Below are 21,430 nucleotides of genomic sequence, written 5' to 3'. Positions count from 1 at the left end.
TAAATGAAAATATTCAATCAAATTGCTTGAAATTTCTGCACCTTTGTTTAATGGAAATAAATCTGAGACATTACATTGTGGTTCTTGTTTTTCTTTTCATACAGTAATTCACTTGTTCCTACAATCTCACAAAAACTAAAAAAGAAAAGAAAACTGTACAGGAAAGTCAAAATAAATGTTATACTCTTTGGAAGATTTGTATTTAAGATAATTTTATTACACCAATACATTTGCTTGTTTTTGTTGTTGTTTTTTATCACAAATGAGAAAGGTACCACTCCAAACAGAATAAAACAACATAAAATTACTTTCTGTTTTGGAAAAGACATCTGGATTTCTTTACATTTTATTTTAAAAATTCATGTGAAAGTTGTTTATCCAGCCACAATCAATGGGGAAGTCTTCATTAGCAATACAGCAATCAAACCCATCTTTTAATTCCTGATCAAATATTAGTTTCCTCTAGTTTTGATTCTCTTTTAGATTCAGGTCAGGACTTACTTGACCACTGCTGATATTACCACCAGTCAGAAGAAACGTGTTGGTAAAATACAAAGAACAGACATTATAGTGTCAGAAAGGTTATTAGTAATAACGAAACAAACTTTGAAACGCATTTTTAGTGCCATTTTTTTCTCTCTTTTGGGAATCTGCAGGAAAGTGAAACCTGAGAGCACTTTAGAAGAATGCTGCAAAGCCCTTTGATGACTAGTGACAAATATTTCAAGGAGAGTACTGTACCAACTGAAGAGCTGCCAGCCTGACCTCTGAAATGCGTGTGCTCTGGTTTAGACAAACCAGTCGCTTGCACTCAGGGCACTCAGGGTATGTGAAATGCCTCTGACTAAACATACTCAGAGGTTAAATATACTGATGGAGAAAAATGATGTCAAAGACCCTCAGTGTACAAGGGCACACAGTAATGGAAAGTATTTTAGGATATTGTATAAACTTTTCTGCACCCCTTTGCTTCTATTCTTGTCTCTAAGCTTCATCTGTTGCTAACTAACACTTTGAAAAACAAAGATAGGTTCAGAGTTTCTAAATGTGGAAAGTTATCAGGCTAATCTCCTGTGGAACCAGCTCCCAGTTTCAGTCGGTGAGGCAAACACCCTGTCTACGTTTAAGAATAGACTTAAAACTTTCTTTTTTGATAAAGCTTGTAGTTTGCCGGGTTTAGGTTATCTTGAGCTATCTCTGTAGCTACAGTACCTTAGGCTTAGGCTGCCAGATTACAAAATGACCATTCTACTACTTTCTCCTACTACTCTCCAATTATTTGCAGTTGTTTTGCCAATTTGAGCTCAACCGAACTTGACTGCATTGTTTGATAACTAAAAATGTATGTGCTTGACTCTGAATCTCTCTACATGATTTGATTGCAGTTCCTTGAGATTAAATGAAGAGGTACTATATAAATAAACTGAAAATGGAACGGAATGATTTCGTTTAAAACTTATTCATGTGGTAGGATGGCCCAGTCTAAGTTTACATCCACATCTAATTGAGAATCTGTTGTAAATCATGAAAACTGCTTCTTTCCAGTCTGACTGAGCTTATATGAAGGTGTTTTGCAAGACAGGGGGAAACAAGTTAAGTCTGGAAAGTTTATAGAGACAAACCCCAAAACACCGTGGTCACAGCAAAAGTTGATACATTTAACTGTTCAAAAATCCAGTTAAAATATATTGAAATACATGGTTGTAATGTGGCTAAATGTAAAGCATTCCTCCTACTACTATCCATAAACATACAAACCAATTTAGAGCTAAAATATGCAATAAAAATTATTCTGATTTTTCTCTTTATTTATTTATTTATTTTTTTGCTCTGTCCCAAAGAGCGCTATTTGATTTGATCCTGGGCGCAAAGATAAAATGCACTGCAGTCGGATTTCTGCCATCCGACATGAGCAGGTGCTCGCTGCATCAGACCTATTTAAATGAGATCTAAGGAGCACATGTGCGCATGCGCCGCGCAGTCATCTGACGAGTGCGCGCAGTTGACGCTTCACAGCACCACACAGAGAGGGCCACGGTTCTTACTACGGAGAGAGAGACACACACACACACACACACACCGTCGGTCTCCGCGAAGACTCGTCCGTTTCAGGATTAAGCACTTTATCGAACACTGAACCCACAACAACCCGAGCCGGAGGTTTGAAACCAGGCGAGTAGGTGGAAGAGCGGAGGGAAGAAATCCTGCTGAAATGTGGCGGGCGACGCCGGAGTAACGGTTTTTGGAGCAAGGCTCGAGGGGGGGAGCTGCGTGGGTCTTCCAGGGATGCCATGAAAATCACAGGAGCGGAGTAACACGGGAGAGAGAGAGAGAGAGACCGCCGCTCCTCGCTACAATCACAGACACGCCAGGGGCGCTGGTGGCGGTGGTTGGCAGAGAGAGAGCGAGAGATGGATCCAGCTGGAAACATCCGCTTGTTTAGGTAGCGCTTACGAAGATCCAGGGAGAGCTGACCCGTCTCTGTCGCTCAGTTTGTAGCCGCCGCCGGGGAGCTGTCTCAAAGGATGGATTTCAGCCTGCTCCGGAACATCATCAGCAGATACGTAAGGGCCGCCGTCTGTCAACACTATCATTCCATCTCCGATGTTTTTATGTGCTGCAGAGTGTTATGGGTGTTTTACTTCTAGCCTTGCATTGGCTTTCCCCCTCCCTCGAGGTGGGTGACACGCAGAATGACAAACGCTTTGCTCATCTGCAGTGATGCACATGTCAGTGGATCAGCTTTGGCAGGAGCCTGACTGTTGTTTTTGTGGAGCTCAATGAGAATGTGCCAGTGGTTGCAGATCCAGTAATAACTGTGGGGGTGTGTTGGACACATCTGAACTTTGCTGGCTCGTTTACAGTGCTTTGCAAAAATATCCATACCTTCTTGGACTTTTTCCACATTTCTTCTCCTACACTACAGAGTTTAATGTCTGTCTCATACTTTTGAAATGGAAGGAAAGGATATGTGGTCTTCTAAAAGTTTTGGGAGTAAAAATTAGAAAAGTCTGTGCTCCTGTAGTGTCCCTTTGAGTCAATAAATTACATTGGACCACCTTTCAAGTAATTTGAGACTTTGCAACTCTAGTTGAGATTAATGTTATTTTAGTAGGTCTGGACTTTGACTAGGCCATTTTAGCTCATGAGTATGCTTATTTTATGACTCCGCCAAGCCGAAAGGTAGTAATCAACAAAAAGAATAACGTTAATTAGCAATATTTATTATTACAGAGAGTTTCCCATTAACTTTATCCATTCCTTTGTCAGTCCATTAACATTTGACCCGAATTCAAACACCACTTCAGGCGGACAAACCCGCATAAAACACTACAGTTACTCACTGCAAACTAATGATGCACTTGATTCACTGCAGACTAACTACATCCAATCTAAACCCAAGATCACACTCCAGACAGGATTGGGTCACACATATTTAAGATTAACGGCGACATGGAATGCTTATATTCTGGGAAGTGACCCGAAAATGAAACACAGGACATAAAAGCACACACAAAAAAAAGAAAAATAGTTAGTCCGCCCTCACAAATACTAAGGAGAAACAAACAATCCAAAGGCCGGCTGAACTAACAAAAAAAAAAAAACTCTAAAGAACATCAGGAAGCAGTAATAGAACTGTAAAAACAAAATGCATAAAATACTAAATGCTTGTAATAAACACTTCAATCAAATCAGTCTAAAACAAATTAAAAAAACACTGCATACCTGTGTCGCATAAGCCAACACTCACCAAGATTTTCTTTCATCAGTGGATTTATTCTTGCCACCCTAATGCAGTATGTTTGACCTTTTTATTGCTGTTACAAACCAGTGATGATCTTGTTTTGGCATAAAAAAAATGTGAAAATTGAAAAAACTTGTAATGTCAAAGTGAAAAGTGATTTTCTATATAATTATGATAGGAATCTGTAACATGAAATAAGTTCATGTATTTTTAGTAGATACATCTTTGACTTCAATAACAGCATGAAGTCTGCGTGTATAGGTTTCAGTCAGGCTGCGCATCTGGATGCTGCAATTTTCCTCCACTTGTCCTTGTTCAAGCTGTGCCAGGTTGTGTGGGGATCATCTGTGAACAGCCTTTTTCAAGTCCTACCACAAATGCTCTGTTGGATTTAGGTCTTGGCTTTGACTGGGCCACTCCAGAACATCAACCTTATTGTCTTCAAACCATTCCTGTGTAGTGTTAGCTGGATGCTTTGGGTAGTTGTTCTCTGAAGCTGTAGTTCTCTTGAAGATGGAAACAGATTGTTCTGGATTTCTCTATATTTTTGCTATATTCGTTTTATCTCCTTTACAAGTGTCATCCAAACATAGCATCTTCCCTGATGGCCAAAAAGCTCCATTTTGGTCTCATCAGATCAAAGAACTTTCTTCCACTTTGCCATGGAATCTCCCACATACCTTTAAGCTCTTTGCCAGTCTCTCATAAAGCTTTGACTGGTCAAGAAAACTGGCAACAGTTGTTGTCTGCATGCAGAGCCTTCCCCGTCTCAGCTGCTGGAGCTTGTAACTTCTTTACCATAGTTAGAGGTGTTCTTTTGGCCTCGGTCACTAGTCTCGTTTTTGCACAGTTTGTGAGGACGACCTGATCTATGCAGAGTTACACATGTGACATGATGGATTTCACTAAACTCCACAGAAGTTGTCTGCTGTGTTCCTTGGTCGTCATAATGCTGTTTGTTTGCTAATGGTCTTTAATAAACCCCTAAACCCTTCGCAGAACAAAAGTACAGATGGACTAGTTGGTCTAAGATGGCTTGTGAACGCTGTTTGTTGCCTTGGATTTTATTTAGAGGTAACAGAGTAAAGGTTGATTAATACCATTGCTTGGCACCCTTTTCAGATTTTTATTTGTAAATAGTTTGTAAAACCAAACATTGAATTCCCTCTGCCCAAAATAATACAATACTTGAATATACAGTAAGTTTCCAGTGAAACAGTGATGCCCCTTGCCAGGCTAAGGGTTTCTTGTTGTAAGGCTTTTTCATGCACCAGTAACAGTGAAAACCAAGATGGGTTTATAGTTCACGCATTGAACTGGGCGTGCAGTGAAACTGATGTGAGCACATATCTTTGTAAACAAAGAATAAAGTGTTGAGTGTGCACTTATCTCACATACGTTCGCTTAATACATGTTCTTAAGACTATAGTTACATAAGTATTCTAAATAATGTCATACAATATCATATAATTTATCTTGCCATATTGGGCTGTTTGTTGGTGGACTGCCCTAGCGCCCCTTAAACCAGACTTAGTAAGTTTCTGTGAGACATTTTTTCAAGTCTCTCACAGTCGTCACTACACGTGTCTGCTGTCCTCTGTCTCCCGTATAAGTAGAAACCTTTAAGGCCAGGAAGAGAAGCGCGTCTTTGTGGCAAACTATAAATGTCCGCTAAACAACATCAGCGTAAAGCTGAGCTGTAAACATTAGCCACGTTACTGGTTGGCCTGGCCTGAATGGGTCGCTGCCTTCAGCAACCTCTGATTATCTGGCAGGATGGGAAGCAGCTGGCTGGTGGGCGGCTGAGTTGGAGAGAAAAAAAAAAACATAGTGTGTTTGAGAAACCCGCTGTGACAGGGCCTGGTGAAGCTTTCAGCACTTTTCACACATTTCCGACGCTTTTACCTGTTCATATGACAAACCCTAGTGTTGATGAGATGACATATTTTGGGACGGTCAGGTTTGTTTTCTATATTTTTTTCCCCTATGTTTACGCTTGTGTGAGCGACAGGGAGCTTGACCGATGCTCAAGTCGAGCCAGTATCAAGGGAAATCAGATTCCCAGTGAGGCGAGGAGGGGGGAGCGGCAGCAGGAGGAGGCAGGGGGTAAATGGGTCACTGAACAGGCCCCCATCCCTCACCCTACTGCCTCTGCATCCTGACAAATTCTCCAACATTATTAACCCAACAAGGTATTAATCTTTATCTAAATTATCGAGATATTGATTTACAATTCAAGGGAGGGATGATGTACAGGACCTTCCGTTAACCCGCCCATATTCTGAGCAGATGCTCTTGTAATGGGCCTACACAGCAGAACAAACATTACATCGTGCAAGGTGATTAAAATGTAATGAGCAGTCCAGTCAAAGCCTTTTCAGACAGAGAGAATAGTCTGCTCTCATCAAGGTCACAGCCCAAATGAAGCTTAGTAATGAATTAATAAATCAACTTCAGCCATTAAAGGACGGTCTTTTAATTTAGTCCGGTTTACTCCAGAGAGAGCAGGTCTGAGGTCTAAAAAGTTATACTTTGTCACCTTGTCTTCACCCATTTATTCAGATAGAACTGGAACATGTTGTTCTTTTGGTGGAAGAATGTATTTTATGGTCAGTTCTTAAGTTTGTCAAGACATTTTAGATATTTTATTTAAATGAAATGCTTCATAGCTATTTAAATTTTGCTAGCGAGGAAAAAAAGTTGTTTCACTAGGTTTTTAATAGTGTCTTACTTAATAAGTCTATTCAGTAAAAATAGTAAAACTGAATCATTTACAGTGCTCTAAACATTTATTGGCAATCCTATAAAAGAGCTTAAAAATAAAGGAGCAATTTATGGCAGTAACATATTATCACATTTTATTTAAGTACATTGAGTGGGTGAGGACATCAAGATCTCACATTAAAAAAATTATTGTTTGCAGCAAAACCCCTGCAAACAACTATTGACTAAGACATTCTTTAAAATAAAAAGCATATGTTACATAAACATTTCAGTTATATTTTAGTTGTTCAGAGTGTGCAGGAACTTTTTTTTAAAGATTTGTTTTGGTACTTGTGGCCTTTATTGAACAGTCAGTTTAGACAGAAAAGAGGGTAGACATGCACCAAAAGGCTTGAGTCCGGGAATCACACCTCGGATAACCACGTTGAGCACCACAGCCTCTGGATATGGTGCACCTTGTTTGTAGCAACTTTTAAATACCAATCCACTATTTCCTGTTCCCCTGATGTATAGATTTGATGTGACACGAAGGGCCATTTCTCTTAGCCATTCTTCAAAATGGGAAAGAGACTAAAACATGGTGTTTAAGTAAATCAGACGTGTGCTGATATTTATAAAATCAGGAAATGGGTTCATGAAAATGCTTACTCACCTGAGCTTTCTCATTATAAGAGCTAGAGGAATTGTTACAAAATACAAAACTTGTATTTACTGGAACTGTGGCCATCAAGCCAGGACAAGGATCCAGTTTTACTACATTAAAAACATTGGTGCAAGGAAAAAAAAGTTGACAAATCTACATTGGCAATGAGAAAACGAAGCTGAAAATTTGAGTCCGTGTTGTTTGGTACTCGTTTTTTGATTTTATATTAGTCCCACGCTGCATGTGTGATGTGTGTCCCACTCTATTCAAGAGCCTTTTCTTGTCTGGTATTAACAGTGATGATGCGATGCCTCAGACTTTTGCAGTCTAAGAGCTCTATGAGGTCATGATCTGTATTTGAAAATGCTGGTGTGTGTCACTGTAGGTTAAGTTGATGAATATCCGAACTCTGACCTCTAGTTCCTGTTCTGTGCACATATCTTTGCATCTTATCTTTGAATAAAAAGTAAGCCTGCAGTCACCTCTCACCGAAAAGTTGGCGAATACACTAAAAGACATGTTTTGAAAGCCAGGACACTGTCTGCTAAAGTACATTGCTGTTTGTCACTGCGACTAATGGTTAAGGGCGGTCTATTCCTGTCTGGTGCACCCCATGGTGAAGGGACCCTTCTGTAGAGACAGCACCTGTAGGTGGCAAAATTGTGCAAAATGTGTGCTTGGTCTGAGCTTTTTCCGCTGGCCTTTGTTAATGTCATGGAAAACAATCTTTTAACTACAGTGCATGTGATCAAGGGAAATCTTTTGACGTGGTTAGCAAGGCTCAAATGTCTGTTTTTATTATTCTGAGAGCCATTTTCAACCGGGTAGTAGCTCATCGACGTCAAGAGCAGTCAAAATGAGAGCTTTTTTCGAATGCAGATTACGGTGGCAGGGGAAATCGGAGAGAGCGGAGGGAGTGAGGAGAAGAAGCACAGCTGGATTAAGGAGTTACGTAACGGTTGGATCAGAGCGAGTCAAGTGAGGGAGAAAGCTGGGACATCATCTGAATACAAATGTCGAAATTCAAAAGCATATTCAGCCTTTGACTTTTGACTCAGGTATTTTGTCAGATGCATCATCAGGCTTTTGGTGGATTTTCTCCCCACTGGATGTACAGTTTTAACTCTGCACTATGCGGATGTCTAAGCAGAATGCGTTTTTAAGACTTGCATTGGATTATTCCAAAGGTTATTCTATAACATAGGTGTAGTGATAGATTTCATCTGGTGAAAGGAGACAATTTTCAACATTTGTAGATGCTGCGATTAAAGATTTGTGGCCGACTCCCGATCCCCAGTTATTGTAAAGTTTTGATTCTAAAGTTTAAGCAAACAAAAATAACTTGATGTTGTTATTTGGAGTGACTAATATAAACTGTCTTGGTTTATTGTTTGAAACCATGACAATTTCAAATAATACTTTGTAATTTTATTTTTGATATTTTTAAGTTAGCATTTTGTTTTACAGAGATTGTTGTGAACTTAATTGTTGATAGGGGTACACCGATATGAAAAGTTGGGCCATTATCAATATTAGATATTAATGTTACCGTTATATTTACTGATATTACATATATTAAGTATAATTCTCTTGCCTTTTAACACAGGCAAAAATTATGACCACCGACTTTGCCTCTCTGCTTCAGTTAAACCAACCCATCCTGCATCACTATTACTGTCACATGACCAAACAAATACCACATGTGACAACAAGATATAAACATCACTTGTTAATATCGCTCCAGTTTTACTTTTCTGACCAGTACTGACGTTAAATAATGACTGATATCGGCCATTACTGATTTGATATATTGAGCATTCCTAATAGCTGATTTTCATCTATGTATTTTAGATAATAATCTGCATTTGAATAATACCTTTTTATTTAAAGTCAATTCAATGTAATTTGAGTTTAATAGACTAGTGATTGTTTTAAACAATAAGGATTTCAATGTTCATCAAAACAATTGTAATTTTTTTTTTTAATATAATAAAATTAGAGCTGTCCAAATTTTGGACTATTTATATAAGTAGTTAGTGCTGTTGGCATGATTAGCTGTAAATAGCAGTTTCTTAATGGCAATATTTCGTAACACCAAATCTTCTTTGTCCAGTAACAACATCTGTATACTGTTAGTACGGTGTGTTCACTAACTGGACAAAATAGGATTCTTTAGATTTCAACTAGATAGTAATCAGTTAGGGCAAGTGATACTTTCAGCTCATTTGTCTCTAAATATACAGCTTACAAATTTAGTATTTTTGTTTTGTTTTAATTGAGTAAAAGAAATGATTAAAAGTGGTGAAGCTTTTAACACCAGTCACAAGTGATGCTAACTGGAACTGGATAGGACATTGCAAGAGAGACTCAACCTAGATGAAAAATACCTTGTTTTAGGTGCAACATGACCAAAGAAAAAGCTTATCACTTTTAAGCTAATGTGTGAGATGGCAACATTTTTTCTGTGGAGAATCATGACAACTACCCTGGTGTGAGACTGGGCAACTTGTAGAAACAAACTTTGGAAGTTTAGCAACATTTTACAAGATCAGTAAAGTGTTTAGTCAAAAAAAAAAAGAAATCTGACTAGCTCATGTTCTACAGCTTAAAAAATAAAGAGCTTTCAACTTCTCTCTGCAAACTGTGTTAATAAACCACAGGAACTGACCCAGGATTTAATTTCCAACAACTAAAGATGTCACCCCATTCAAAGAGAATGAGAGTCGGTCTGTTAATGCATGAATCACATCACTGGTCCCACCTTGATAATCTCATTTTGAATCCATTTTCACATCAACAGATGAAGGAGGGAAGTCATACTCAGTTTACAGTTTATATAATAAGTGTCTTCCTTTTAGTCTTGTTTCTTTGATGCATGAACTTGCAGACTTAGTCTGATGTTGAGAAAGTGTTACTATGCTGTTAATGGGAGACATCTTTATCCTTTTTAGCTGGTTAATGTCCTGTTCTTTTATCTGCTTTAGGTGCTGTGTCAAATTTCACAGTTTTGAGGTTTCCAAACACTGTGAGGATACCATGACACCACAAAAGGTGCTCAAGTTTGTGTGTTAGTCATAGTTTTTGATTGGCGGTAAACCAGAGGTCTATTTTGTACTTTTTATTGAGTTTTTGATCTTCTTTAATTATAAATCAAATCTAACATCTTAGGTGGTTCAAACTTTAACTGAATAACCTGAAAGAGATCGCCTCAGCATTAAATAAGGACATAAAACACAGTATTGCAAATACGTTTTCAGTGGAGAGGTGATGTTTTTTTTTTTTCAAACAGGAACAGTAAATGGAAAAGCTTCAGATGATTGCTTAGCTTATTTTACCAATAAATCACGCACCGAACGTACATTTCTTTCCATTTGCCATGATTGCATAAAGTCTGTATTTATAGCTGTATTTGTTTGCTTCCCTCACCTTTGAGGGATTTGCTAGCTTAAAAAACTTAATGAAATTGCAATGAAGTAAATTTATATGAAGCAACTTTATTTAAAAGTATATTATAAATCTTTTAAACTTAAATGCATTAAACCCCAGAGCGGTGCTGATCCGTGATAAGTAACGTTTTCCTGTGTTTATACATCCTTGTTAACAAGAGTAGTCCATTAAAGCTCAGTCGGAGAAATTTGATCTGTTGGTTAATGAGGGATCTTTGTTCAGCATGCTGGGGTCTTCTACAGTGGAGGAAGTCTAAACCACGATGGTTTAATTAAGCCAGTTAATGACGGGTATCTTTTATTATCTTTCTGCAACAGAAAGGAGTTGAGGTAGGCTTGGGATCTGTCTGCCAAAGCATGCAGATAAAATAAAGACCATGCCAGAACTAGAAATACTCTCATTGCTTTTTATAGCAACATCTCTGAATTTTTAAATAGCAGGCCTCCTGCTGCTGTCTCTTTACAATTCCAGCGTTCAAACAGAAACTAACTAGCTAAAGAGAGCCAAGTCACAGCACAGTAAGGAAGCTGCAGTGGTGGAATGCTTCACTGTTATCACGGACATCGAGTCATTGCTGATGATTGATACTGATGCAAAATCAGCCCACTTTGGTGATAAAGACAAAGCTTCCATGTCCTGCAACGAAGCAGGAAGCCAATTTGTCGGATGGAGCCCTGAGGTAGAGAGAGGGGAGACTGGGATGAGGGTTGATCCAAATCAGTGGGAATTGATGACCAGATAACTAAAACCCACAATGTAGTCTCTCTGTCTTTCTCAATCCCTGCTCTGCAGTTCCTCTCTGTCACGGTGTGACAGTCACTGCCAGGAGATGCTGGGAACAAAGGCAGAGAGCCGTGTGGACGGAAATGGGAAGATATGAGTGACAGAAATGACAATTTGTGTATTAAGTATAGAAATGTTAAAATTGAGGCTCATGCCTTTTCTGAATATTTTCAAATTGTGGTATTTTGGGGGGGGGGGGGTTTCATGTGTTAGTCACCTTTTACTGCAGTTATTGCTTCATTTTTTCATGGTATGTCTCTACCAGCTTTGCACATCTAGTGTTTTTCAGCCTATGAAATAGAATGCAAATTTGTGTTAATACCACAGTACATGTTATTGAGGGCCGGACCACTGCCTGAACAATTTTCCAAGTATGTATTTCTTAATAAACTCTAAATATTGTTTCTTTATCTTCTTCTGACATTACATACTGCAACTCAACAGTACAAAGTGACTCATAATAGTGACGTATTTTAATTTGCCTGTTTTTTGGGGGGGGTTTCTGCATAAATCTAACAAACTACTATAACTTTTGTAATTAAACACTTGCCGCTCCAGCGTGATGCTCTCACCATTTGTTGTTTTATTGTGTTGGTGCTGTTTTCAAGGTGCAGTGGTTTTCCATCACACAAAACATTTTGTTTTTAAACTTCTGTAAAAATTACACACACAAATAAAACCTTCTTTCACATGTTCTCTGTGTTTGTGTCAAATTGCAAACAAAGCTTGTTATGGCTTACTTTCAACCATGCCTTTCTTTCTCTTCCATGAAGGCCATATTTGTGCAATATGGCCTTTATGTCAACACACTCTCTCCTCTTCAAGCGGTAAATCTTTTCAGCTCCTCCAGAGTTACGTCTTGGCTGCTTCTCTGATTGATGCTCTTCTTGCCCTGTCAGTTCAGGTGGATTGCCATGTAGGTTTGCAGTAACGCCATACTGGGATAATGGATTGAACAGTGTTTATTGCTGTATAACCTAACCTTGCCTTTAACTTCTCCCTGCTCTCTCTCTGACCTGTCTGCTGTGTTTCTTGGTCTTCGTCATCCTGTTTGTTCACTAGTGTTTTCTAAAAAAAAAAAAAAAAAAACACTGACTTTTTCAGAGAAGAGCTGGATATAAACTGTGATTGTAAAAAGAAAATTAAATGTAATGTTTCATCCACTTTATAATTCTGGGCTACTTTGTGTCATTCTATCACATAAAATATAAATAAAACAACACATTTTTGTTTAGTAGATTTTAAAATGTGTAGAAGTTCAAGGGATGTCAATGCTGTCTTTCACTGTACATTACTGTAGAGGCTCATAGCTTATATTGTCAGTGTTTTCCTTCTTGGTGCCTTTTTCATAGTTTGTGTTGTCATAATCTGTTCTTTTCACTTTTGCGCTATGCTTCTCTTATTGCTCCTGCTGCTCGCTCTGCTCCACTGTCAGTTTACATTTCGCAGTATCTACTGGGGTTATGTTGCCTTTACTAATGCTTTGGTGGGGTCTTAACTCAGCTCACAGCATTGACTACGTCACTATTTTTACCTCATGGCACGATCCTGTTCATAAACAGTGAATAAGTATAGATCTGTGGCTGTGGGTTTTTCACCAAATAATCTATGCCTTTATTTCACTTTGGTCTGTTCACAAGGATGTGCTGGTTGCCCTTAAAGCCATATTTAAAACACATCAAGGTGGAAAACTTAATTTGGAGTAACATCACTTCACTAAAATAGTGCAAAATTGCTTAAGTTGTATAGAGCACATTGTTTATTTTTTGATCAGTATTTCTGTAAGTCTTGCTTTATTAACCTTTGTCAGTCATTTTGCGCCGCCCCAGGCCATAAGTCTTTATTCTTTTATTATTCTTGGGGCGATATCTTGCCACAAGATGTATTGCTTAATGAAGGGTGAGAGTTGGTGTTTGCTGATATAATTCCCTGGAATAAACTCTCCAAGGAGCTGTTTTGTTGTAATACAGCTTATTCCACATGGGATCCAATGTGTTTTCCTTCGCTTTGCTTTGAGTGCTGTACATTTAAGCAATGCTGTAATGGGTAGCATAATGGAGCAAAGCACAGACTTTAGGAATAGTTTAGTTTAATCATTTCTTTGTGTCTGTGCTGCTATTTTTATCCCGACATTCTCCTGTTTTATTGTCAGTGTGCAGGGGAGGAGAACTGGGTGGACAGCCGGACGGTGTACATCGGCCATAAAGAACCCCCTCCGGGAGCTGAGGCCTACATCCCTCAGCGTTATCCCGACAACCGCATCGTCTCCTCTAAGGTGAGCGATCCCCAGCCTCCGCCACAGCGTAGTTTATCTTCATGCTCCTTTTCCGTTTCAAATCCAGCCAACCATGTAATATCTTCTGTCACATTTTTTGAAAAAGGAAACTATTCTCTCGACTTCCGCCTGTCAAGCTGTACATGTTTTCTCTGGTGAAGAGAAAGTTTGTGATGTGCCACTGATTCTCGAACTGCATCAGTAGTTTTTTTTTTTCCCCCCTCTCTTTATTCCACAGTACACCTTCTGGAACTTCATTCCCAAGAACCTGTTTGAGCAATTCAGAAGAATCGCTAACTTCTACTTCTTGGTCATATTTTTGGTCCAGGTAAAATTTTTCTTTGAGTTAAATAAAAAAAAAAAAGCAAAACAAAAAACTGTCAACTTTTGGTTTTGTGAAGAATTCATCTCGAAGCCTCTAAAGTTACTTGAAATGACCTGTTTCGGATACATCATTGCCTTTACTTTGGATGACGTTAGCTTGTGTTTGAAAAGGTAACCAAAAACTTAGCTAAAGATGCTTTTTCCCAAAACAAAAAACTACAAATGTTCCTTACATTGTGACAGATGAATGCTGTGATTGAAGCTGTGTTGGTTTCATATAGATAGCTAAATACTTGAGCTACAAAAACATGCTATGGCCCGCTATAGCCTGTCCTTTCTGTTAGCTTCATTAGACTCCTTCAGTGAGTAGGGTGTCGGAACTGTTTCTTCTTTTTTACTGTTCATTATTATTATTAACATGTCTGGATGGTTTTTGAGCTGTTTTAAGGAACCTTAAGACAACCTTTGTTGAATTGTAGGTTTGTTAGAGCACAACCAGCTGTTTACTATGACCAAAAAGAGCCTTACATCTACTCATAGTACTTTAGTTCAAGGTTATGAAGTCTGTGTAACAAAACAACTCAGTTAACTAATTTTTTGCACAATTAAAGTAAAAACGTTTAGACTCATTATGTGCGTTTCAGACATTATCCTGGCAAGTCCCAACCAGCAGTTGCCTCAAGTCATGGCTATTTATTTCCACCAGTATCATGTGAAATATTACACTCTCTCTCTCACATGAGAAACTGGGTGTGGCACACCAGCTCGATTTCTATTGTTTAATAACGGAGGAAAGTAAAATATTTTTTTTTCTGTTTAAAGGCTTATTTTCACCTGTAAATGGATTCAGTTCGATGGTATAGATACAAAGTTTGGTGCTCTTTTAGTAATTTAATGAGCTTCATCTTGCAACCTCAGCTTTGCTTCACTCCATATTTTCCTCCCTCCTCTTTGTGTTGTCCCCTCTTCCACCTCCCCCTCTTTTCTCCCTCCCATTTGTCCTTTCTCCTTGCAGCTCATCATTGACACCCCCACCAGCCCAGTCACCAGTGGCCTGCCCCTCTTCTTTGTTATCACCGTCACCGCCATAAAACAGGTAGGACGGACACAAATGAACTCCAGTCTCTGGGAAATATCGCCCCAATAACTACTGGCCTCAAACAAAAACACACACTCTCCCGAACAATCTGCAGCTGCTCCATTTTCCGTATGCACACATTCCTCTCCTGGTGAGAGGACATACTATTGAATAAGTCTGGTGATGTGAAAAATATGATAATGAGTGTTCTCTTCTGTTAATCACTTGAGCGGAGGATCCCGTGGCTCTGGGAGATACATCTCCAAATAGTGAGAGATTAGTGATAGATGAAGTCGTCCGAGTTTTACGGGACATTAATCTAAAACATGGCATTTTCACTTAAAATATAGAAAACGGGTCAGTAAGCAAACAGAGCCCAATACTAACTTATTACAGAAATCCTCCAGTTGTTGGGATCGTATGCTCCAGGTGTCTGCACAGGCATCATATTTTTTTTATACCTTTTCAAATTTGCTTCCTATTTCTTTCTTGCTGCCTCTCTGTCAGGGCTATGAAGATTGGCTCAGACACAAAGCTGACTGCTCCATAAACGAGTGTCCGGTGGACGTGGTGCAGCAGGAGAAGGTGGTGAGGACGCAGAGTCACAAACTACGGGTAAGAATGGCCTCATTAGGCCGGCGCTGCACCTGAGGCCAAAAAGCAACACTGCTGCACTGCTGCAATGCTCACTTTTTTCTAAAACTGTCGCTCCCTCTCCCGCTTTGCTTTCCTCTCTGCAGTGCTTTCTGGCTGTCTTTCTTGTCTTTCTGACCAATTATTGGCTGTAAAACTGTTATAGGCCATTCCCTCGTGTGAGGTTCTCTTCCAGGATGAACAATGCTTATGTATTTTGTAAATCATAATATTCTTGTCCTCATATTCTTGTCGCTGATGAGGAGTAGGTCAGTCGTTGGTGACGTGACATTGTGTTCTTCTTGATTGAATTATTAACACAGTGCCTTGCAAAACCATTCACACCTCTAATTGCCTACATTTTGTCGTTTTGCCTCACTGGGTTTTATTGGGATTTTATGAGTACTTTTACCAGTAAGTAAAGACATGTGAAGTGAAAGGAAACTAGGCCACGGTTTTCAAAATCTTTTTCAAATAAAATCTGAAAATGTGGCAAGCATTTTTATTTAGTCCCACTGAATAAAAACTTTGTAGAACCACCTTTTGTTGGTTTAACTTCAATGTTCCTTTGCATCCTCTTACAGGTTTACCCAGTATTCAGCACCATCCATCTGTCTATCCATAAACCCTTGGCAGTGCCACATCATGATGCTGTCACCACCATGTTTCACATTGGGGAGGGTTGAGTGTTTTTTAGGAAGTCATGCACCATTTTCCTTTTTATTTTACTATTATGCACTAGTTTGTGTTGGTCTGACACATAAAATCCCAAATGAAAGCGTTGATGTTTTTGATTTTAATATGAAAGAACGTGAAAAAGTTAATATGGCATCAATACTTTTGTAAGGCACTGCATATTGTACCTCAGTAATGTCTTGATTAGGAATGCACTATAAATTGGTAGTAACGGCTGGTGTACTCCAATGGATTTTTTTTTGAAAGATTTCCTTTTTTATACTTTTACAAACATAGCACACCTACAGTATATCTTTAGGCAGTTTCGCCCATTCTTCTTTGCAGTTCTTCAGATGGTGTGTTTATATTTGTTTGATGTTGGAATCTCATACAACTAAGTCCCAGTTTCAAATGATAAAAAACAAACAGCTCTAATAAACTGAAGGGATCATAATATTCATTAAGAGAAAGTAGTTTCAAGCTGTGAAAAACTTTATGAGATGTAAAGGTAAAAAAAAAAAGTGCAGGTAAATAGTTATCAACTACTGCTATCACAAAAGTTTTAATGCAAGGTTGCCATACTGGATTTTGATGCTGCTGCAGGTGGGAGAGCTCTGATTTTTCCTCTCAAACTTCTAATATTGACGGACTTTGATGGGTTTTTTTTAGAACTTAATGCTCAGAAATTTCAACTTCTAAGTAAAATACAAAGCATAGTTAAATGGAATCTTTCAATCAATCAAGGTGATGTTTTTTTTTTTTTTTTACTAACATTTTAAAATCTTTCAGTATGGTGCCTTAGAAAAATATTTCCAGAAGTGGTGTTAAATGTTTGAGAACCTCTTATTTGGTGACCCTGAAGTTAAGCAAGTCCATTCTTTTGCCCACCCTCTAATAAACAACCAAGTAGGAACTGGTACTAGCAATAATATAATAAAGTTCTGCTTCCCAGTAACAGAAACAGTGCTGACTTCCAACATTTATTTTTTTTGAAAAGCCATTAAAAACTAACACATGTAGCTGCTTGTTATCCATGGAGACAACCTTTCCCCACCATCCAAGGATCTAATGAAAACAGTGTCAGGCTGTTTAATGTGACTGATCTAGCTCATCAGATCTATTGATTCGGTCTGCTATATTTCAGACTTGTAGCACCATTTTGTCAGCAGGTAGGTAATGAGCGCCGGTACATCTAGTTTCTGCTGCGTCTGCTGCTTGCTGTGAATGTGCAGAGACTGTGTGGGACATTGAGGGTCAGCTCAGAATATACAGCTTCACCATAGCTGCCAGGCAATAAAAGGTTGCACAGCACTATAGTTGCTCCTGTCATTGCAGTAGTTTTCTTAGTTTTTTTTTTTGTGAAGGTGATGCAACTTTCAAAAAGAAGAAAAAAAAAGATTTCTTCCATCAGTGTTGCTTTCATCTGTCTCTTATTCATTTTGTTCTGGCTGTCTGTCTGTCCTCCAGCATTTTCTGTTCTCTTCCGTAGATCAAACAGCAAGGATTAGAGCGTGCGTTGGGAGTAGGAATAATGATGAATACATTAATCATAATAAATCAGAGAGCGTGTGTTATGTGTACGGTCACCGTGGAGACGGGATTTATTTGAGTTTAAGCTGCTCTGCTCACATAATCCGTTATGCAACTTCTCAATCCTTTGGAACAAAAAAAAACGAATAGTAATAGATGAGCAGATGGTTACCTACAGGTCTTTTCTGTTTTCTTTTTACATATTTTTTCTAATCTTACTCCATCTGCTTTGTTATTTTACAAGAGCTGCTGTGCCTCTCCTTTTCAGGTGGGCGACATCGTCATGGTGAGAGAGGACGAGACTTTCCCCTGCGACCTCATCTTTCTCTCCTCCAGCCGGGACGACGGCACCTGCTACGTCACCACCACCAGCCTTGACGGGGAGTCGAGTCACAAGGTGCTCGCAAGAGACAAGTGATGACTTTCTGTCTCAGCCTCATTTTAAACTCGAATTAATTTAAGTTGCTATCTAAAATCATTGAAATTGTGAGTAGTTTTGCATCCTGAAAAGACTGAGAAGGTAATCGTCTACATCTTTGAAGTAGCAAAATAGCAAAAATTTTAAGCCAACAACACATGCCTGTTTGGACAGAACAATGGCTGTTATGCAATAGTATAAATTGTATTTCTGTTACTATTAAGAAAACAACTAACATACAAACATCCCTGATAGTGACTCATTTCTTACTGCCTTCCTGCTCGGAAACATTTACCAGCTTATTTGCGGCCTTCACATATTGTTGAGATCGCTTAGATAAACTGCCCAAGTTAAACACCAAATCAATCCCAACCTCATAGTCGGTGTCTTGGTGACATTTTCCCCTGTCTTCTTTTTCTGCTCCCCAACCTTCTGCCACCTTTTTGTCTCAGACCTATTACGCTGTACCAGATACCATGGCCTTTAAAACGGAGCAGGAGGTGGATTCATTACATGCCACTATTGAATGTGAACAACCGCAGCCTGACCTCTACAAGTGAGTGTATCCCCATAGATGGATCGTTGTACACAGACCTTTTACAAGATGTAACCTTATGGCCATGGACATCTTGATTTAATTTTGTTTTCCCGCTTTGTTCCAGGTTTGTGGGACGCATCAACATTTACAAGGACAAAGAGGAGCCTGTGTCCAGGTGGGCAGTTGTTTGTCCTGTGGTTTATTGTCTAAAATTGTATCTATATTGTATTTGTTTTGTTTATTTTAGCCTAATGTTGCTTAAATATTTTTAATTTGTCTGTAGCACTACATAATGCAACCTTTAGCTTCCTAAACTTTAGAGGTTACTTTCCAGAAGTTTCATGGATCTTACCAGATACGTTTCTAGAAGTTTTATGATTCATGTACTGTAGTTTAATCATGCAGTTTTCTGGAACTTCAATGAAGTTTACTGCATACCTTCCAGCAATTTAACAAGTACTTTATTAGGTACTTTGCCGATATTAGTAAGTACTCTGCTGGGAATATCTGGGTACTTTCCTGGAATTTATCAGCTACATTGCCAGAATTTCATTGATTGATTGAATGATTAATTGACTGGTTTTTTTTAACATGTAAATGCTAATCAATAAAGCTTTTCTCGTACTATACCGGAGTTTATTAGGTGTTTTTGGAGCTTTCTAGATACATGCTTGTGCTTACCACATAATGTACTTTTCCAAAACATACCAGGTCCTTACCTGGAGCTCAATGCATTCTTTTGAAGAACTTTTGCGGAAATTCTTTGCTCCTTTCCTTATCATATACGTACTTGGATAAGTATTCCAAATAATATTCCAAAGCTTATCAGCAGTTTCTGTGGAGCTCCATGGTACTTTCAGGTACTTTCCTGCCGCTTGCCACGTAAAATACCAGGTGGCTTCCAGAGTTTTTAGGAAATTACCAAGCACATTCTTGAACATACTAGGTTACTTCCTTTTATTTATTATGATGAGGCTTTTAACTGTGTAATCTCCAGAACATACCTGATGCTTTCTTAGAACTTCCAGAAAAGATGTGGTAAATACAGTAAATTACAATCTGTATTATTGACTGCTATGCTAATAATTAGTTGGGTTTTCTGAACTCTATTAAAAGAATGAATTTACTTTACATTTGCAGAACACTAGGAGCTGAGAATTTACTTCTTAGAGGAGCCACGCTGAAGAACACACAACATATTTATGGTATTACAATAATTTTGAGCATGCAGTTAAGTATTTGTAAACATTTTTGAAAAAAACTCACTTTTGTTTTCTGCTCCTCAGCTGTTGCGGTCTACACTGGCATGGAGACGAAGATGGCTCTTAATTACCAGTCTAAATCTCAGAAGCGGTCTGCTGTTGAGAAGTAAGATTAATGACGGAGGCCTTCCCACTGCTTGATTTAGAGTGTGTCTTTGGGGAGTGGTTTACTTCCCAGCTCCGTGACGCTGACCCCTCTTCACTCCATCACTCTCTGCAGGTCGATGAACGCCTTTCTCATTGTGTACTTGTGCATCTTGATCAGTAAAGCTGTGATCAACACTGTCCTGAAGTACGCCTGGCAGTGGTCGCCTGACCGGGACGAACCCTGGTACAACCACAGGACTGAGAACGAGCGCCAGCGCCATGTGGTCTGTCCCTAACTCTCTGCATTTTATGGAACATTTAAGCAGCTATGTGTTATAATTTCCCTAAAGCCACATTCCTATAACATGTATCCTCCACTTCCTAGGTCATCCGAGCCTTTACAGACTTCCTGGCCTTCATGGTTCTGTTTAACTACATCATCCCGGTGTCCATGTATGTCACTGTAGAGATGCAGAAGTTTCTTGGGTCATATTTCATCACATGGGATGAGGAGATGTTTGATGAAGAGCTAGGGCAGGGAGCCCAGGTGAACACCTCTGACCTGAACGAAGAGCTAGGACAGGCATGTGGCTGGACACACTCAAGCAAACTGTATTGCATAGATAACTGAATGCAATCTTTATTTAAATGTGCTGTTGCTTTCACTTCCTTCAAGGTGGAGTATGTGTTTACTGATAAGACCGGCACTCTGACTGAGAACAACATGGAGTTTATTGAATGCTGCGTGGATGGCAATGTCTACATCCCACATGCCATCTGCAACGGCCAGATCCTCAGTGCTGCCTCCAGCATAGACATGATCGACTCCTCACCTGGGGGGTACAGGAGAGTAAGTTTGTTTTATATGTTACACATACAAACTTCTGTGTAGCTAGGAGAGATTTTATGTGATAGGCCAACAGAAAATAAAACAAAATGGAAGGAAAAGGATACATGTTTTGTCAAATTTAGTTTTATTTGTGTGTGTAGGAGTACGAGGATCTATTTTTCCGGGCGCTGTGTCTCTGCCACACGGTGCAGGTGAAGGAGGAGGAGACAGTGGACGGCATCAAAAGAGGCATCCATCAGGGCAGGCCCACCTCCTTTTACATTTCCTCATCTCCAGACGAAGTAGCTTTGGTGGAAGGAATGAAAAGGTAACATCATGATGACAAATTATAGAACTTAAACAAAAGTTAAGGGAATATGTGATATATATTCACTTTACACGTACACGTTACAAAGTCACATTTTTCCAGAGAAAGAAT

The 21,430-nt window shown here is 39.0% G+C and overlaps 1 protein-coding gene across 4 annotated transcripts in view; it reads left to right on the top strand.

Annotated features, from left to right (window-relative positions):
* The first annotated feature begins 236 nt into the window (after positions 1–236).
* Positions 237–21,430, top strand: part of LOC116722718 (probable phospholipid-transporting ATPase IH) — a 40,115-nt gene continuing 18,921 nt past the window's right edge. For 2 of the 4 annotated variants that reach the window (XM_032566934.1, XM_032566936.1), the window contains exons 1-14: positions 237–2,564; positions 13,495–13,617; positions 13,856–13,945; positions 14,957–15,037; positions 15,527–15,634; positions 18,126–18,254; positions 18,728–18,831; positions 18,938–18,988; positions 19,954–20,018; positions 20,100–20,181; positions 20,296–20,446; positions 20,548–20,745; positions 20,839–21,012; positions 21,153–21,319. In XM_032566934.1, coding sequence (XP_032422825.1) covers positions 2,526–2,564; positions 13,495–13,617; positions 13,856–13,945; positions 14,957–15,037; positions 15,527–15,634; positions 18,126–18,254; positions 18,728–18,831; positions 18,938–18,988; positions 19,954–20,018; positions 20,100–20,181; positions 20,296–20,446; positions 20,548–20,745; positions 20,839–21,012; positions 21,153–21,319 — 1,562 coding nt within the window. In that variant the 5' untranslated portion in view covers positions 237–2,525. The remainder of the gene's footprint in view (positions 2,565–13,494; positions 13,618–13,855; positions 13,946–14,956; positions 15,038–15,526; positions 15,635–18,125; positions 18,255–18,727; positions 18,832–18,937; positions 18,989–19,953; positions 20,019–20,099; positions 20,182–20,295; positions 20,447–20,547; positions 20,746–20,838; positions 21,013–21,152; positions 21,320–21,430) is intronic. The other 2 variants (XM_032566933.1, XM_032566935.1) reach the window with 1 other exon arrangement.

The sequence above is a fragment of the Xiphophorus hellerii genome, chromosome 7, assembly GCF_003331165.1.
Source record: "Xiphophorus hellerii strain 12219 chromosome 7, Xiphophorus_hellerii-4.1, whole genome shotgun sequence".
Taxonomy (NCBI): Eukaryota; Metazoa; Chordata; class Actinopteri; order Cyprinodontiformes; family Poeciliidae; genus Xiphophorus; species Xiphophorus hellerii.
Note: the sequence above shows the minus strand (reverse complement) of the source record. Positions and strands in the feature narration are given on the sequence as shown.